This window comes from Ambystoma mexicanum, chromosome 1p (genome assembly GCF_040938575.1).
Source record: "Ambystoma mexicanum isolate Mex_15411 chromosome 1p, UKY_AmexF1_1, whole genome shotgun sequence".
Lineage (NCBI taxonomy): Eukaryota > Metazoa > Chordata > Amphibia > Caudata > Ambystomatidae > Ambystoma > Ambystoma mexicanum.
Genome location: NC_090921.1, coordinates 1,103,586,269 through 1,103,605,710, shown reverse-complemented (window position 1 = coordinate 1,103,605,710; position 19,442 = coordinate 1,103,586,269). Strand labels below are relative to the sequence as shown.

The 19,442-nt window shown below is 47.4% G+C and overlaps 1 protein-coding gene across 3 annotated transcripts in view; it reads right to left on the bottom strand.

Moving 5' to 3' along the window:
- Positions 1-19,442, bottom strand: part of HASPIN (histone H3 associated protein kinase) — a 734,185-nt gene that overhangs the window by 411,857 nt on the left and 302,886 nt on the right. For all 3 annotated transcript variants that reach the window (XM_069604709.1, XM_069604710.1, XM_069604711.1), the window contains one exon: positions 7,989-9,092. In XM_069604709.1, the coding sequence (XP_069460810.1) occupies positions 7,989-9,092 (1,104 nt within the window). The remainder of the gene's footprint in view (positions 1-7,988; positions 9,093-19,442) is intronic.

Sequence of the window (19,442 nt, the reverse complement as noted above, 5' to 3'; positions counted from 1 at the left end):
ACATTTCCAAAACCATGCTTGTAGGTCCTTGGCAATGCTCCTTACGCAAGTTTGCTGGAAATCCACCCATCTTTTATTTTTTCAAAAGTGTCAAATGTATGCACATACAATCGTCATATAACCTAGCCCCCACTTGACAAAATCCATTCAGACTATACGAAAACACATATAATCTTTTTGCAAACCTCTGTGTAGATTCGTCAAATGGCACCTTATTTATAAGACATTACATTACTTTGGGACCGCCCCTCTAATTTTGCCCCATCATGACAGAATCCCACCAAACTGTGTAAACTCATTCGGAATCAGGTCAGAAATATACATGCAAGATTTCATGCAGTTCTATTAAGTGGCGCCAAAGTTATAAGCAAGAGCTGCATTTATAATGCAGTTAGAATTATTAGAATCCATTATAAAGTATGCACCGCAAAGGTGTGTTTTCAGCTCTGAGCAATGGGGGCCCGCAACCGTGTAGAAAAGGGCCCCCAAACCTCTTAATCTGTAACTGGTTATTAATGTGTAGTGCAAGGGTAATGTGTGTGTCCTGCACATCCCTTGGTATGTACAGTATGCCCTACATAATACTATCAGCAGGAGGGTATCCAGTCTGATTATCTGGTTAGTAGGCCCCTACAAGTCATTGGCACGCATACACAAGATGACAAAGTAATACCACCAACACACTAGAAAGTGCCTCTGTGAAAGTGCTGCTGACTAATAAGTGAAGCTCTCACCCTTTTTCTTACTGCATTTTCCACTTGTGAAAACTTCAAAAACTATACGTACCTCCGCGGAGCACGATGACTCCAGTTTACACTTTCCTTTCCCTGTATGTCGTATGTTTTTCTCTGCCTGATTTTTCCCACTCTTCCCCTTCCCCACTCTCCTTGGGCTAGTTTCCCCCCTCCAACTCCTCCACCCCCTCCAAGGCCAAAGCCTCGCTGCCACACCAGAGGAGTTATAATTTCATACAACCAGGACAAGAGTTGGTGTTTTAAGACCACTACAGTGGTGATGTAAGTAGTATAAATGACGAATAACATAACATGACTAGGACTCTAAACAGACATTTTTGAAATCAGTCTTTTGTGATTAGGGTGAAATATACTTGTCTGTAAGTTACTTACCTGTTCCAAAAGAAGGTCACACTTACAAATTTAAAAAAGTGCTGAAAATTCTGCTCCAGTACTGTACGCGGTTTACCCGCAACCAATGACATAGGGTTCTGGGAAGATGGATATGCTCCCCTACATCTCAGGCCAAAGATTTAACAAAAGTGCTGGTTTTGGAAAAACAGTTTCTTTCTCTTTGCTCATTAAGTGACCAACATTAATAAACCTAACCCGTTTGTGACAACGGGGAAGCCCTATTTGCAGCGATTTTTTATTTTTTTACATAAGAAAACATATGTAATCAAAAGTAATTTTTGTTAGTAATAAACTTTTACTTCCAATAGAATAATATCCATATCCACACGTGTGTGTGTGTTTCACTGGGAGCAATGCACAACCCAGCTGCTGAACCCATAATGGGGGCCCAGAAGCCTCATGCTAATTCCACGACGTGAACGGAGTTGTGACCGGGCCTGGACAGGGGATGCAACCCAAGCCTAAACAGCCCCAAAATTCAGGTACAAGTAGCTTGCAAGCTAGATGAAAGGAGGGAAAACAAACATGGGGGCGCTAGAAAATAAATCAAACTCGCGCAGCACATTAGTAACACACATTTCTCAGATAAACACACTCCATTGGAGAAGTGAAACTACAGCAAGAACAGGGGCAGGGGAGGTGTTGCTATGCAACATGTCAAAGAGTTGGGCCCAGATATCTCGCGCTGGATACACCGAATACATACATTGTGTATTCAGTAACGGACTGTCATAGTGTTCATAGATTTTAATGTGCTGCATACTGCACAGATATGGTCATGGGCCTTCATATTGTGATTATACTGGTAAGTGTCTGTTACAGTGCACATAGTGCAGTGGCCATGCATCCTATTGAGAGACTGCGATGGACATGCAAACTGTACTTTTAATGTTCCGGATGTTCATCATGTGTGTGTACTGTGATTAACCAGTATGCTATTCATGTACTACAAAGCCCTGCCAACTATGCACATAGTCTGATGGGTTGCCATGCATTCTCTGATGTACTTGCACACCATGAAGATGCTATGAGCGACCAAGAAAATGTGTGCATACAGCAATACTGTGCATAAGCTGTGATGGGCCTGCATAATGTGCAGTTAGTACAAAGAGCATGCATACTATATCCTTATAAAGAGTATATTCTGTGATGGGATGATATACTGAGAATATACTTTAATGGGCCTGCAGATATTGTGTTGAGCATTCACAACCCTGTAATGCTGAGGTATCTGAAAACTTTTCAGGACTGTTCGCGGACTTTCGCGGCAAAAAACACCTGTTTTTTTGCTTCTTGCAGCCATATCCCATCCCATCCTCATCACCTCTCACCTCCCCAGAGATTATTTGATAAGTGCAATGTTTTGTTTTTTAATATGTTTTTACCGCGATGTTCGCAGACACCGGCAGATGTCTGTGAATCCAAGATGGCGGGCGTTACCAAAAATCTGACGCACTTCACCATCCAATCAGCGAACATGTTGCATGTCCGCGGACATGACGCAAGCCGATTAACCAATCAGTGTCCTGTCCGCGGAGCGAATAGGGAAGTGTGTCCGCGGAGCGGACATCGATATCACTAAGTTTTTGTGACCTACTTTTTGGTCATTTTTTAAAAAACTACTAGACGGATTTTCACCAAATCTACAAAAGCACGCTTTCGGGACCAAGCCGCTGCTCCTGCCGCAAATTTGGTGATACGTCCAGGGGTTTGGGCTGTAGTCGTGAGCAAAGTTTTTTCCCCATTCAGTCTATGGGAAAAAAAAAAAAAGAAATGTTGGGACCCCCCCTATAACTTTGCCCCCCTGGACCAAACCTCAAACATTGCAAAAAAATTCAGAGAGGGCCATATACTTTTTTTGCAAAGTTTGGTGAGGATTCGTCCAGGGGGAGCAGAGATATACATATATGGTTTTGGTGGTGGGTTTTGCGTTGGGTGGGGGTTTGCGGGGGGTTCTCCCCCCGCACATATGTAACAAATGACGTTCACGATTCGGTCAATTGTGAAAAGGTCCATTGTCATTCGGGCAATTGTGACTCGAACAATTTGTATACAACCTTTTAGCCACATATCAAACACACTTGTTCCTACGGTGGAGCTATATGAGTGCAGGTTTCGAAATTACTGGGACCGCTTTAGCTCCTGCTCTAGGAGAGCAAGGCTATCTTAAAACCAACAGTTACCAGGAACTACTTTTGGCTTCCCAGCCCAACTGGTGGCTTACACACATGCAAATGTGACATTAACTGAGTGTTTGAGAATGTAAATAAAAAAGAATTATGGCACATTTAAATATAATGGATCATACATAATGGGCAAAATGTGCAATCACACGTGGAAGTTAATTTTGCTGTGCATGGTTTATTCGCTCCTGGTTACTCAGCAGTAGCACCTGCCTACTTGGTGATGCCCATGCTAACTGTTTATCTAGGGTTACCCATCTGCAGCAAACATGGGCAATGGCGGAGGCACTGTTGAGCAGCCATTCTGACATGGCAGCTTCTCGTTGCGTTCTGCACGGAGCGAGCACATTTTGTCCACCGAGCCATCTTCGTTCTGGCCTGGAAATTATGCTGTGGCTGCCTGAACGGGCCCATAAAGTGGGGGGACCACTCAGACCGTTTAGTCTGCTGGCGGTGAAGAGCGCGGCCGTCCCAGAGGGCACAGTGGCTGTGGTGAGGGTGCTGGCGATCGCAAACCAGGAGGCGCTGGGGGCGTGCCGCCTCAGAGGTGTGCTGAAGCTGCTGACGAGGTGTCGCTGCTGGGCTCAGGGCCTCTAGACTCTGGAGCCAGGTGATTGCATGGCAGCCCAGGCCCAGCGAAGCTAAACGTCTGGGCGGGCGTCACAGGGGATGCTTTGGAAGGAGGTCCTGCGGCCCCAGCTGGCGTGAGGCGGCTCTGCAGGAAAATTGAGGCCTCCTGGTGGAGGTGACCAGACACCTTGCTGTGGGAGTGCCGTGATATGACGAGGAGCTGCAGGGGCTTTGGAAGCCTCATCTGGTGCAGTGCCTTCGACCAAGGATCAGTTACACAAGGTGGTAAGTGTGACCAACGAACAGCGCAGCAACATGTTCTCCCCTAGCCTGGTTAGTTTTCCCCCCCTCAACTCGCACAGACATTAGTATGTGGCTTGGGGCCTCTCCACTGGGAGCAGTGCTGCGACTCTGGCGAGACACTGCAACAGGGGGGTGAAGCGGAGGCCGGCCCATCAATACTACAACCCTGGTGCTGTGTATTTGAATGGAGACCCAGGTTGTACCGTACCCTGCATGTGTATACAGGTGGCTGATGTGCTGAGTGGAATACTCTCTGGCCGTAACCCTACATAGATCACCGTCAGATCACTGCTAGCACAGTTATTAACAGCGGACAACATTTGTGCTGCTCACAGTGCCCATCTGGGGTTTAAGACTGAGTGCCCTGGTGACTGGTCCCCTCCCGGGCAGCAAACTACATTGGAAATGACAAAAGAGCCTGGGAGTAAAACAGGAAGCAGCATGGAACGTTATGCCAGCGCGACTCCCAAGGCATTGGAGTCGGCGGCTGGGACCCCTGCAGTGGCAGTGGGTGCAGCGCCCCAGGCGACTGCTAAAGCCCTCAACACACAGCAAATCCTAGACACCATGGCGAAGGGCTTTGGAGCAGTCAATTCCAAGTTGGATAAAATTACTACTACAGTAACTATTATCCGTGCACAGCTTGCAAAGGAAACGGAAGATAAGAGAGGCCGAGACCAGGATAAGCACAGCAGAGGACATCCTCCCACCTGCAAGCCACGGCGGCAACGCTGGTTAAAGATATTAAGACAGTAAAAGCCAAATGCAATGACCTAGAATTGAGGTCCTGTAGAAACAACATACGCATCATTGGTCTCTCGGAAGGGGCTTTTCAGGGTAATATGCAGACTGCGGTGGAGTAGTTCCGAAAGTCCTTGTTGGGAGACGTTGACCTGTCTACGCACTTCACGGTAGAGCGCGCTCACCGGATACTGGTGGCCAAACCTAAGCCTGGGGACTACCCTCGCCCCATCATTGCATGTATACTGAACTATAGGGGCAGCGACTACATCCTTCGATGAGCTAGAGCGATGCAGGCGCTCCGGTATGAGTCGCACGACATATACATATACCCTCATTTCTCGGTTGCGGTACAGCAGGAGCGCTGCACCTTCATTGTGGTTAAGAAACTACTGCTGGAAAGGAACATCCCATGTGCTGTTCCCGGCATGCCTCAAATTCCAGCACAACAAGACTTACTTCTTCACAGTCCCAGCTTAAGCAATTTCCTTCATGGAGTCGCAAATACCTGCACTGACTTCTCGACCAGGGGGGCTCCACCCCTACTTGAAAGATTAGGTCACCAGCTGTTATACTTGGTTTCATGTCACAGACTTATGGCAATTCCTTTAAGAATAGGCTTGATTGAGCTATTGAGTTGTTAAAATCACTGTCCGCTCTGCGCAATCGCAGCTTCCCCCTTGCGAGTGCAATGTTTTGGTTTGGGTCGGTTTACATGAGGGTGGGATTGGGCAATGCCGCAGTGAGGGTGGGTGCGGGAGGATACACACAGTTAGGGTTTTTAAAACGACATTTGGGGAAATCAGAGGTGGCGTATGGAATGTATGCGTGTTGTTGCCTACCATTGGAAGAGATGTTACTATACCATTGGACAAAAAGCAGGGGATGACTCAGAAGGTTGTGTTTCTTAGTTGGAATGTCAGGGGGCTGAGTTACCCAATTAAGGTTTTTAAGAATGCAGCATACGCTAACAGGCGGGGAGCCCACATCCTATTTTTACAAGAGACGCACACACTGGGCCAGCAGCGCAGAGCTTTGCGTCGAGCTGTGGTTCCCAGCGCCATTACACCTCTTACTCTTCTAATGCTAGGGGAGCACTTTTTCTGATTCATCACTCTTTGCATTTCACACTCCTGGGCAATAGGGTGGATACTGAAGGTAGATACGTGCTGGTGCACAAGGATCCTGCATGGGAGGGAGATCGTACTGCTTAATGTATACGGTCCCAATGTGGATTCAGTAAAGACTCATTCATTTTAAAACAGTGTACAGATTGTACTTTCCCCCATCCCGACTGAGTTTATTTTGGGTTGATGAGCCTAGATGTGCAGATGAAAATGCAACTTTGCTCCACATGCTGTGGCCCTGCCCTAAATTGCATGAGTATTGGGAAACTGTTATAAACACATTAACTGATATACTGGGGAGCCCATTGATGCTTGTGGCCTGTGACTGTATACTTGGCTATGTGGGGAGGCTGGCAGTGGTGCAACACAGGTTTTTTAGCTTAGGTCTCTTACTAGCTAAGAGAGACATCCTTCGGCGATGGACACATAAGCGGCCCCCCATGAAGGACATTTGGTTGAATGATGTTGTTTGGGTTAATGATATGGAGGAACAGTATATAATACTGATATATGGGCAGACTTAGACTTCCGAGTGTATTTGAACAAAGGGGAACTCCCACCGTAATCGCTTACAGATGGTAATGGACATGTCAATGCTCTGCTGTCTATTACGTGTTTGTAATGTTTGTCTATGCCAAGTGTTAATAAATAAACATTAAAAAAAAACCTGGGCAATGGCAAAAGTAGGACTGGACATATCAACAAGCCTGATCATCAGTGTTCTGGGTGCCTAATAGGGCTTGAAATTGGAAAATAACACCTTTTCTCCCAACTTTAGGAACTGTATACTGTATTTGTCTTCTTAATTGTGTTAATAATTAACCATATTAAGGGCATGTAACAGATTTAAGGTTACAAAAACTATGACTGTATCTATGTTAATAGACCTTTATGTACAGTAGTATTTATTTTATTTATTGGACGTTTGAATGGCGCCTATACACAAGTATTTCCAGCTGCCACAAGACAAGATGGGAAGGGGGGTTCGGGGGAGGGGGCGTTATGACATGGTAATCATAAAAGTAGAACAAAAATAGTTATATTGGTCTTGCGACAATCCTACCGTGCAAGTGCATGACAAGATGGTAAGTGTAGAGGGGGACAGGGGGAGAGAGGAGAGAAGCATGGGGGAGGCCCCAACGGTGGGATGTGGACAAGTGCTGGGCAGGACAAGGCGGCAAGTGCCAGGAGAAGAGTGGGGAAGGGAGGATGAGAGTGGGGGCAGGGAGGACCAGGTTGGGCTAGTAAGGGAACAGTGAGCCCGAGGGTAAGTGCTGGCTGGCAAGGGATGCTGGGGAGCGAGAGGTCTGGCCACTGTAGGACTCTGAAGGGACCAGGTCCCAGTCACAGCATCAGAGTGAGAGTTAGCATGGGAGAGGGGGTGGGGGAGGAGAAGAAGGAAAGTCTTAAGAAGTTTCCAGAACTTAAGAAGATCCGGCTCAAGTCGGGGGGGGGGGGCATTCCAGAGGGAGGAGCCAACCGAGAAAAGGGATCTACCTCCCACTCTCTGCTTGGAGAAACATTTGACCTGCGGAGAGTTGGAGCCAGAGGACCAAAGTACTCTGTCCGGGAGGTATTTACGGAGGGAAAGCTGGATGTAGTAGTGTTTTTAACCATGTGCAACCTATTTATACGTTTTTGTACTATCTGTGTGGACCTTTGGTACTTACAAGTATTTGCAACATTCAGCCACACTACCATCAATAGTTTGGTTAGACTTCAGTGTAAACCTTGTATACCGGTATGATGACTTCTCAAAAAGAAAAACACCAGAGTAGATTTTGAAAAACCTCTTCGAGAGAAAAAAATATGGGTTTTAGATATTCAATACAGTGTTATCAATACATACAATGTTGGGAGAAGTTTCAAATAATGCTCAGGAAAACCTCCCATTTTACTGCATGAGCAAATCTTACCTCATCTGTTTGTTTCCGCTTTACAATGCCATTCTCAAGCAGAGACACGTTGCTGTTCTGGTTCCTGAAAGAAGGGTAAAAGTCTCTCTTGCTCGATTTTGTAGTCGCATCTGCAGTGCGGGTTCGATTGCCCCATCTTTTTGAGCTGAAGCCACTAATGCAAACCTTCCTCCCAGTACCAATGCCAGTATTGCTCTCCGGAGCCACGGTGCTGCACCCGCCCTTGTCTGGTATCTGGTTACTGGGAACAGATGCCGAATTCATGACCGAATCGGATGGATTGGTAGCAGACTTCTCATCTTCACTTTTGCTGAGAGTTCTTCCACAGCTCATTTCTTGGATCTCTACCTCAGTCTTTTCTGCGTCCAGAGATTTACTGTCGTGAACTGGGGAGTCCAAAGATGAAAGGTCTTCCATCTCTTTTGTAGGTGGAGGCTCCTTAGAAGTCAGAAAGTATCTGCTAACTGTACCACTATTTAAAGAGACCACAGGCTGAAAAGAACTAGTCCTCTGAAAGACTCTAAGAGAGCTGTGATCCAAGTGTACGACTGGCTCCATCCTATTCTGGACGTCTGAACAAGATTCTGGGGAAAAGAGTTCAGGGCTGATGCAGACAATACATTTACTCTGCACGTTATGCTGAGCAGAGGGTCGTGAACATGATTCGCTGGGTGTACAGTGAGAAATGCAAATCACAGATTTCGAGTCATAGTACATAGAGCATGAAACACTATTTGGGTTGACAGCATGGGATCTCCCAGGAGAGGCAGAGTGGCACTGTAGAGGGTGACCCGACCGATGACTGCTCACATCTGCCTCCGGTCCAAAACTATGCAGTTCACCATGCAGGGCACCAGCCTCTGTATCAAAAGAAACCTCAACAGACTGTTCAGCCCTGCAGTTGCGAAAATCTGCAGTTATAGTAGGGGTGCTACACAGTGGTGGCTTGTGCATGGGTCTTCGCAGCGGAGAGGTCATCTTTCCAGAATTAAAGCTGCAGGTAAAACTAGAAGACACATTCTGAGCTTGTCTCCTTGTCTGTGGTTTCTTGCACGAAACATGGAAGCCTGCAGAGGATCCAGAAGAACACAGCTTCAATCGGACCTGGAATAACAAAAATATTTTTGAAAAGCATTACAGAATTTCAGCAAAGAGGAAAACAGGTCTTCAACAAGCTATTTGTATACTCTTGTAACATCCCTTTAATTATTTGCCATATACAATGTGTACCATGTGGACCTACGTTTTAAGTAGGATATACAAGGTTGCAATCACTTCACTAGACACTGATCCACTCTTTAGTTAAGATGTCCTATTCTTTTATTCTGGGATTATATTTCAAATAGTCAATTCCCGATTCTTTATGAAATCTCACCATAATTGCTCAATTGATAACGGTTTTTAGTAAAACAATGTCATTTATTAAAAAAAAAAAAATCACAAAGCAGTCCTCCAGGGCCTGCAGCCAACAAGGGCATGAAAGAACAAATTATTGACCTGATTTTCTTTAGGATAACAACATGAGCATCCTTGACACTGTAGGGGATGTAGCAAATATACTATACAGGGCCGCGTGTGCCCCCTTCCATCAGTTGGACCCACTTTCCTCTGCTAAACAGAGAACAAAGTGAACAGTACAAACAGCATGACAAACATAGGATCACAGGTTTTGGAGAGATGTTCTTTAGGTCCGGCGGTCAAGTTTTAGGTGCATCTTGCAGACTAAGGAACTGCAAATGGTGTAATAAAACTCACAAGACTCTTTAAGCGGTAGTCGTGAACAAGCAGCCCAGGTCTAACTCTAAGGAAGTAGGGTGGGGTGGTTAAGAGCTACAGTAGACATGTTTCATTAATACCCAATGAGAAAATGTCAACACACTATACTTCATAAAAATACAATGTTTATATAAGAAAAGGCAAAGTGAAAAATCGCTATACTTGCAGGTAAGTAAACTTTGAAAAAAAAGATATCACAATGTAGCAGGTAAGTAAAACAGCTTCATGAAGTGTTTTCAGAGTTCTGTAAAAAAGGCTTTACTAGAAGGGAAAATGTTTGAAGATGCTTGTAAACAGTGTTCTTATCTTATCCAGAAAGATTCAAGACACCAAGGAAGACCAGTTGCGTGCAATTGGGGCAGCCTTTCCTGGAAAAGAGCCAACTTCTACGAAATTGTCCAAGGAGCAGTTTTTGGAGCTCCGGTGAAGGGAGACCCTAGATGACGAGGGAGGGGGGTCAGGGATGAAGAAGAACTATACATCAATGCCAGAGTCATGAGACTCACTGGGACTGAAAATACAGTTTTGCAGCAAGCAATTGGCGGTTTCAATAGGCAGTTGCTGAGAAAACTGTTTAGCAACCACCTTAGGTTCCAGTGATGACATACCGGATTAGGGGGGGCGCACAGTTTTTGGGAAGGACGATTATTGACCATTTGGGGATTTTCAGGTTGAGGGTCGGAGTCAGTGGAGCAGAAAGGCATGTCGACTATAGTCATTGATGGAGAGGGCCCATTTCTTTCTCCAGCAAAGGATTCAGCTTCTGATGATTGGGCTCTCTCAAATCCAACCCAAAGTAGATAAAATAATTTACAAAAAGTTTAAGTCACATGGGAGAGGAGCCAGCCTCAAAAAAAGAACAGTTAGAAGAGTTTGGCAGTATGGTTGCAAGAACAAAGGCAGCACAGTCCCCTTGAGCTTCACAATTGGGAGAAGAGGCTACTTGCCTAATGTCCTAAGATGAAGAGTCTCTGGTTGGTTTGGTACAAACAATCTTGAGAGCTTCTGGATCCGGTGAGGCAGGCACTGTCGGGCGCTTCAGGAAGACCAGGCTTTTGAGCAGGATTAGGGTAAAAGAGTGCTGCAGATGGTCCCTTATGGTCATTTTGGAGAAGCAGAGCTTCACCGTTTGATTCTTCAGAGCGTCAAAGGATGCTGGTACAGAGCTTTGGTCCTTCCCCAAGCAAAGTTCCAGCAGTAGAAAAGGGGAGTGGGTAGGGTGCTTTGTTTTTATCCCCCTCAAGAGGAAATGAGTGAAGACCACACGCAATCACACCAAGAATCATTCAAACACAGGGGCGGACAGCCAATGGCAGACCATCCCTCCAAGCACACCCATGCATTCTGGAAGGGTCATGCACACAAAGGAAGAAATTCAAACTATCCCAGACAGGCATGTACATATACCAGTCAGAAGTGGTCACAGGCTTACTAAAGCTAGCAGTCCTGGGATACAGGCATTGAGTGCCCCAAGATAGCCACTTCCTCTAACCCATATAAAAGGGAACAAGGGGTGGCCATGTGGCCCCTCAGTTCTTGAAGGCAAGCAACAACCTCCATGTTGGTGACATGGAGGAGGGTGTCAAATAGGAAACAGCAAGATAAAAAATAGGGGTATCCTGGTTAGTAAAGTTACTATTTGGCTGAATACCTAGTGGTTGGGCCAAGTATTTCATCTGGAGCCAAATACTTGGGATGAATAGTAATTTGCATAATGTGCCTCCAGCAGTATGTTAGACACTGCTAGAAGTATGTTGCCTCCAGAAGTACATAGAAGAATATACTGCTGGAGGATAGTTATGCAAATTAGGTAGCACTTTCCTATGGATAAATGAAGCTGTTCTGATTGTTTTAATAATTAAACTGATCAGGAAATGCTGCGCCATGTCCATAACATACTGCTGGAGGCAATTTATGAAATTACGGCACACCAGTGAAGTGGTGTTATGTTAACACCACCTCCCCTGGTGTGCAGACACAGTCTGCAAAAGTTTTCTTTGTAGACTCTGAGTAAAACCCTTGTTAGGGGAGTTTTCCTAAAGTCTACCAACTGGTGAGACTCTACAAAACTATCCATAAATATACAGGCCCCAACTTTTAGTATAAGTCTATACTACCCAAAGGTTTAGTAGAATGGCAGAGCAGCCAGGCTTATTTTATGGGGAGGTGAGCTGCAGGTAAGTACAATTAACTCAGTAAATACATAGGCGCAAAAAAACTCACACTTTTGTAGTTATAGTAAAATATACATTTATTTTATATACACAAGGCAAAGTTATATCAAGGTATTTAAATACTATTTAGATTAACCAACACAATAGAAAACTTCAGCAATACTTTTCAGGCGAGTAAACCAATAGTGGAATGTACTAGTCATGAATACAGTTCCATGATAAATCAATCAACTTATTAAAGTCATTCAGACAATGTTCTGTTGTAAGGAAAATTGGTTATACAGCACCAGCAATAGAAATATACCACTTGGTAATACGTTCCAATGATTACAATACTTTAGCAGTCCTTCCCTAGCTAGTTCTTCAGAGTCAGTTGAGGAGGGGTGCAAAGTCATGTGGAGCAGCAGAAAGGGTAAGGTACTTCAATTACTTTCAAGTAGGATGCTTTAGTGGAATAAAACAAAGTTATCAGGGACCTTTTAAAGGACTCCCTAGAGGTGCACAAGCTTTAGGCCTAGGCAGGCAATGGGTATGGTTAAACACCCAAACACCAGATACAGCACTCCAGTAACACAGGAGTGACAATTTGGCTTGAGGTAAGTACTACCTTGAGCCCCACAGTACCTTAGGATTATTGAAGCTGCAGCTGGATTCTCTGCTATGAAGCAGCAGTGGACCCGGTCTCCTGTTCCTTGGTCGTGGTGACCAGGGACTCTGGAAGGGATTTCGCAGTAGCAGTTGCAAGAAAGGACTCTCAGCAGGGAATTCTTGGGACTCGCATGGCGGTCTGCAGATTTGGCACCTTTTTACAAGCTCCAACAGTCAACTGTTACTGCCGGTCGATCCGCCTCGATTCTGCAATCCTGCATTCTGATCAGGGGACTTCAAAGAGGGGTATCTTGTCTCTCGAGGACCAACTGGAGCTCACCAAACTTCTGGGAAGATTCATTCATGGGAAGACGATGCACTGCAATTGGGTCGGAGGTCCCCTGGTAGTGGCGGTCTGCAGCCCTGGAAGGTCCTAGCACGTCGGGGAATAGCTCGTTCTGCAGGTCGTCTTATGGCTAGTTGGTCCCACCAGCCAAAGGGAAGGAGCTCCTCTGTCGATTTGAAAACAGGGTCAGGACAGCAGCTGTCTCTTCGGGGTTACTGGAAGGGTCTGCCGGCGTCTCTTGTCTTCTGCTTTGGATCTTCTGTTTCACTGGTCAACTTGCCTTCTGCCTCAGGAACCTCACATTTTATCAGGATTTCCCATTCATCCTCTGCAAACTCTCCCTGCAGTTTACAGAAAGGGGTGGGTGGTTGTCCAATCAGGACATCCAGCCCCCCAGTGGGAACTTGTTCCATTCAGGCACATAAGCACACAAAGGATAGCGTTACGGGATCCTCCCCTGCTTCCTGTCCTTGCAGACACACTGGGGCCTCCGCTAGCTACATAAAGGGTTCTCGCCGAAGGCAAAACACATATCAAGACCTATTCCCTCCCAGGATGGCAGAAGGGCTTACAAAGAACAGCCACACAAAAAATGGCGGGGTAAAAGGGAGACATCATGTTAGAACATACGTGACACTCCTGCGCATAACCACAGCTGTGAATACAGCCTGCAGTGAAAAATTGCACGAAGGTTGCTAGAACACGTCCACTGCCACCAGCCCAAACTATAGTTTTGTTACTGTAACTAAAAGGTTGCAGCAGCAGAGGGATACTAGGTATCCCCACGTAAGGTGGTGTGTGCTGACCTCTCAAAAGTAAAATCTAGGCAGGATTAAAAAGTATCCCCCTATCCATAACAACAGTAGTTTTTAAGGAAAATAAAATATAAAAAGGAGAACCCAAGGGGCCCTTAGCAACACTGCACATAGGGTGCTGTGTGCTGCAAAAGTGAAACACAGATGTCTTTAAAAAGTTATGAAGGAAAGGAAGACTTCATAATATAAAGTAAAACATATAACAGGGATGCCATAATTGGAGCATAAAAGAATGAATGAGCAGAAAAAGGCTCCCCTCATAATAAATGTCTGTAATTCCAGCAAAAAGTGCTGGGGGTCTCGCTGGGAGAGGGTATTAAGCATAACATTGAAATATCCCCAACAGCCCTGTATGCTAAATACTGCTGGTGGAAGGCTGCAGCCAACAATGCCCTTATGCCAGGTGCGCAATACAAATAAAATAAATACAAACACAAACAAGCAAGTAGCTTATTGGATGCTGTGTGTTAGGCAACGTTTGTATTCAGTACCCTCTGGGAACACTACAAACAACTAGGACTACAGGTATAGGCAACCCAACCTTTGGTATAAACTTGTACTACACAGTGTTGGTAGCGCGTTGAGCAGCCAGGCTTATCTCAAGAGGGGAAATGTGAGCTGTAGTGGAGTTACACAAAGATTCACAGTTACAAGTATTCAGATAAACTCTTACACTCAAGGTTTCTTGCATAAACAATTAATAATTTATCAGTCAGTTGTAAAGCCTTCTTCAGAAGGGAGCAGTAACACACAAATATACTTCAGTACTGTACACCGAGTTTCTGGATCAGACAAGGCTCTTTTGGGATGGCCCACAGTCACAACCTACACCCACATGCGACTCGAGTAACAAGGGTGCTGGGGACATTAATACCTTACTGTTGGCATACAGAATACTTAATAGTTTGTAAAAGGCCAAGTTTATTAGAATACAAGAAATTACAAATATTCATAAGCAGGACAATTACTTTCAGATAGCACTTAGAACAGTCATTTATTTCAATAGGCGAAGCCAAAGTCAATTGGCAAAAGTCTTTGAATAGGATGCAGCACTTCAGGTAAGTAAATGGAAAAGTCTTTGCACAAGTTCTTAGGAGTCTTTGATAAAAAGAAGAAGCAAATGTAGGGCCACAACCTGATTAGACTTGTGAGTTGCAGAAGTTACAAGCACTTTAAGTTCTCTTAGGCTAGTTTTACAGTACCTTAGTAAAGAAGAAAAAGATGCATCTGAAGACTTCCGTTCCTATACAGCTCTGCAGATCTGACTGTTACTGGGCCTCAGTCATGGGGACCAGAGGGAGGACGTCGGGGGGACTCCTGCACTGTATTGGCACTGTCAAAGCTGGCAACCGGCAAACTTTACTTTCAGTGGCTGTTTCGCGTTTCAGCTCCTTGCGGTAGAGCAAATAGAAATAAGCGTGGTTCCTGGCTGGAACTTCTAAGCTACTTGCTTCTGCAGCCTTCAAAAGTATTCAAAAAGGTATTTGGCCAAAGCAGAATACATAGATTTTGGCCGGATTTCAGCCGAATACTCATTTGAAGCCGAAATACGCTACACCCCTAATAAAATGTATTGCACCCATTGGAACAATATTATAAAAAAGAGAAAAAACTACCAGCAGCCTAGCAAAAAACAATTAACAGAGAAGAACAAGTTACTTACCCCTGGTAACATTCTTTCGACTGGATGTTCCGCCAAAGTATTCCTCATCATTGGCATGTAGTGTCCAGCTTTGGAAATTTTGTCAGCAGCGGGTGACCTGCGTCGACGGCGTCGGGTCGATGTCCTTTGAAGGCCTACGTCAAGTGTGATGTCATCAGATGTTATAAGTAACACGCACACCGCACGTTGCCCAAGTTCTGTTTTTCCCTCCTCGTGTTTCAGATATTCCCATAAAGCAGGCCTGACCGCGCTCCGCCTTGTTGGAACGAAAGCTGTAATAGAATGGGAAATTCTACAGGGGGGGGTTGGCAGGGACGGCAATGAGGAATACGTTGGATGAACATCCAGTTGAAAGAACGTTACCAGGGGTAAGTAACTGGTTCTTCGAATAGATTGTGTCGCCAACGTATTCCTCATCTTTGACAGACTCCCAAAGCAGTATCCATGAGTGGAGGAGGGTGATGAATTTAGACATTTGTTTTTAAAAGGGCAGAGTAAAGTACTGCCTTACCAAAAGCAACATCCTGAGCATGGGAAGTATCCAGGGAATAATGCTTAACAAACGTGTGTATTGATGACCATGTTGCAGCATCACAGATGTTTTTAATAGGGACACCCCTTTGCAGGGCTGTCGAAGTGGCCATGCCTCTGGTGGAATAAGCATGCAAGCCCTTAGGAGGGTCCTTGCCGGCAAATCTCAGAAATAGTGAGGATGATCCACCTAGACAAGATCCGTTTAGAAACAGCCTTGCCCAGTTTGTTTCCAGTATACCCCACAAAGAGCTGGTCGTCCACTCTCACCTTGGGCATTCTGGAAATATAAAAGTTTAATGCTCCCTTAGGGTCCAACCTATGGAGCCTTTCCTCTTCCTTAGTAGAATGCAGAGGAGGATAGAAGGTTGGTAGCACAATTTTCTGACAAAGTGAAAGTCCAAAACCACCTTAGGTAGTAGGAAGGCGGGCATTACCCTCAACACAACACTGTCCTTATAATATAGTAAAGGGTGGCTTGGAAGGGAGTGCCTGCAACATGACTCTACGTGCAGATGTTATAGCAACCAATAGTATAGTCTTAAAGGTCAACAACCTCAGCGTACATGTGTGCAAGGGTTGAAATGGAGCACACATCAGAAACTTCAAGACCAAGTTAAGGGAGGAACGCATGCGCGAGCCGCGCATGAGGGACTAGAGAAACCATCTCCTGGCGGCCATGGCCAATATCCTGGAATAAAATTACTCCCCGGACCAGTTCCCACCAAGAAACTGGCCGACTGCACGGCAGAACCTCCTGGGCTGGCCGCAGTCCCGACACAAATCGGAGCCCTCAAAGTGCTAGACGGGTGGGCGACCGTCGGCCGCCATTTTTGCTTTGGGCCGAGACGACAGGCAATCCGCCCGCATACAAGCTGCGGGAGCCCGGAAGGCGGGACCCGGGACCGGGGAATAGATCTGGGAGGACGGACTGCCACTGGCGCACACTGTGTGAAACGAGTGCACCATACACAGCACCGGCGGCGGACAACGGCACCGCAGAGAGGCCCCGCCACCCCACCCGACTGGAGGCGCTCCCTGGCGCCCATGAGACCCTGACAACCAGCAGCTAGGGCGGCGCGGATCTCGAGAGCCGCCGGGCACAAGAACCCCCCCGCTACCCAGTGCATACGGAGCGAATCTCCGGGCCTAACAGAGGACCCCTGCAGCAACGACTCTGCCCATAAATAGGTGTCGGGGAGCAGAGGATCTCACAGCCTGACAGAAATCTGAGGCTGGGAAGTGCAATATGGGCTGCGGACCGCCGGGGCGGCGACGGACGCCATCCTGCCAGGCAGCGCCGGCGCAGGCTGCCTGCCCACACACATGACCTAAAACCCCTGTAGCGCCCCGATATTGACCACAGTGGCGGGTGCGAGCGTGGACCGCCGATCTGAGAACATCTGCGGAAGTGGGGGCACCCCGACACTGTGCCTGTGGCGGCCACTGGTGCCGCTTGGAACTCCCTCCCCCTGCCGGACCAGACATTGGCAACCATCTCCCTCCAGTGCCGGCACTGGGCACCACCATTCTGAGGGGAGCCTCCCCACAGCCTGGGACCAGCTCCCTGGGTCCTGAGAGACACAGTGCCACCAAGAGGAACCCCAGGTCGTCGCCCCCCCCAGGGCCCTGAGGTGACGACAGGGCTGCGCCCCCACCCACGCGGAGGACACTGCGATAGCTGCTTTGCTCCACAGTAGAGGACAGAGGGACCAAGCCTCAAGGACCAAAGCAAGGCCGCACACATGCCTGCAAGCACCTCCCTGTTCCCTAGTGGTAGCGTAACCACCAACATCTGCTCTCCCCGCACGGAGCCCCCACGCTAGCTTGGAATCAGACCACCGGCAGCCCAGCGGAGGGGCACCCCATACGCCTCGAATTCACCCCCGGCTGCCCACAGTCAGAACAAGGTAGGGGGCCCACGAGACACTCTCCTTTCCCCTCCGACACCCCGTCTACGCTGCTGGTCTCCTGGACACCTGCCCGGCCCCTTCTTGCGGACCTCTTCTGCTGGACCCCCGACACACGGAACCCACCTGGGCATAACACACCACTGTGCGCTCAGAGGCAAGAAGGAACTCGTGCCAAACAGTCACCACCCCACAGTGACCCAGACAACCAACCTCCGGCCTAGGTCCATCTAAGTAGAGCGGGTCCACTCAGAGAACACAGACACCCTTATTCTGCGCATCCCCCCTCCCCCTGGGGGACGCCCGTGGAAATCTGAGCCGCTGACAAGAACCCGGTCTACATACCACTTGATAATCTGCAACACAATCTCCAGGATGCCATAGGGTGCCCCCGATACTAGACTCCCGTACGGCCTGACCCGGATCAGTAGGCAAGGCCAGCTCCACATCCTACCGCGGACCCGACATCGCCTCAGAGACCACACAGACACGCCGACAGATATCCTGCCCGACTCTGCAACAAGAGGAGTAAGGACACAAGCAAAAGACAGACCCTACAGAGCAAAATGGACCTCTTCACAGTCGGCATCCCCCCCAAGCTCCACACCACAGCCCCAGGTAATCGACGACCAAGGAGGGTGAGTGCAGGACGCTGCCATCTCTCTCACAGACGTAATGAGGGCGATTGGCAACTCCAGAGCATCACTGGAGCTAAAGATAGGGGGCCTGTCGGCAGATATTGTCTTCCTCCGCCAGGACATCCACAAATTAGCATCTAGAGTTGGGGAGTCGGAGCAAAGGATATCCGACACAGAAGACTCACTCAGACAAATGGAAAAACAGCTTGCCGCGATCTTCAAGAAGGTGGATCAGCTCGAATATCGTGCCGAAGATAGCGAGGGAAGGGCTCGACGAAACAACCAAAGGATCCTCTGGATCCCTGAAAAAGAAGAAGGCCCTAGTGTAGAGCTCTTTCTTGAGGACTGGTTTGCCCACATCTTCGCTCCCAAAAAGCTCTCCAAGTTCTTTTCGATTGAACGGGTGCACAGAGTCCCCACCGGGCGGACTGTCCCAGGTGCCCCACCACAGACGATCATCGCACGCCTCCTAAACTATAGGGACAGGGACACCATTCTTCAGATGGCCCGCACCATGGGGCCCGTTACGTACAATGGATACTGCATCAGGTTTTACCCGGACAAAGAGGTCCAGAAGGCCCGTTAGTCTTTTGACTCTGAAGAAAAAACTGCATTCAATGTCCATCAAACATGCTCTCTTTTTCCCGGCATTATTGAAAGTTCACCATGATGGGACCACCCACCTGTTCTACACCCCGAAGGAGGCATGTGAATGGCTGGAAACTCAAATCCTTCAAAACAATGGATCCCGCAGATCGCCACTGGGAATAACTAGACGGATTCTCAAAATTGGAGCAGTCTTCACCTCGCCCTCCCTCTTTGGATCCGGAATCCATAGCTGCACCACAACAAGCCGAAGGGACTACTGACAACGGATGAATGCCGCTGCACCCTGACTTTCGGGTAGAGTCCGTAGGTACCAAGGGGAGTGTTACCAGCAGCCGCTGCCTCTCCGAGGTGCTCTTGCCCCATGATGGGGCAGTAGCTCCAGTCCGGCCTACTGCCCCATGATG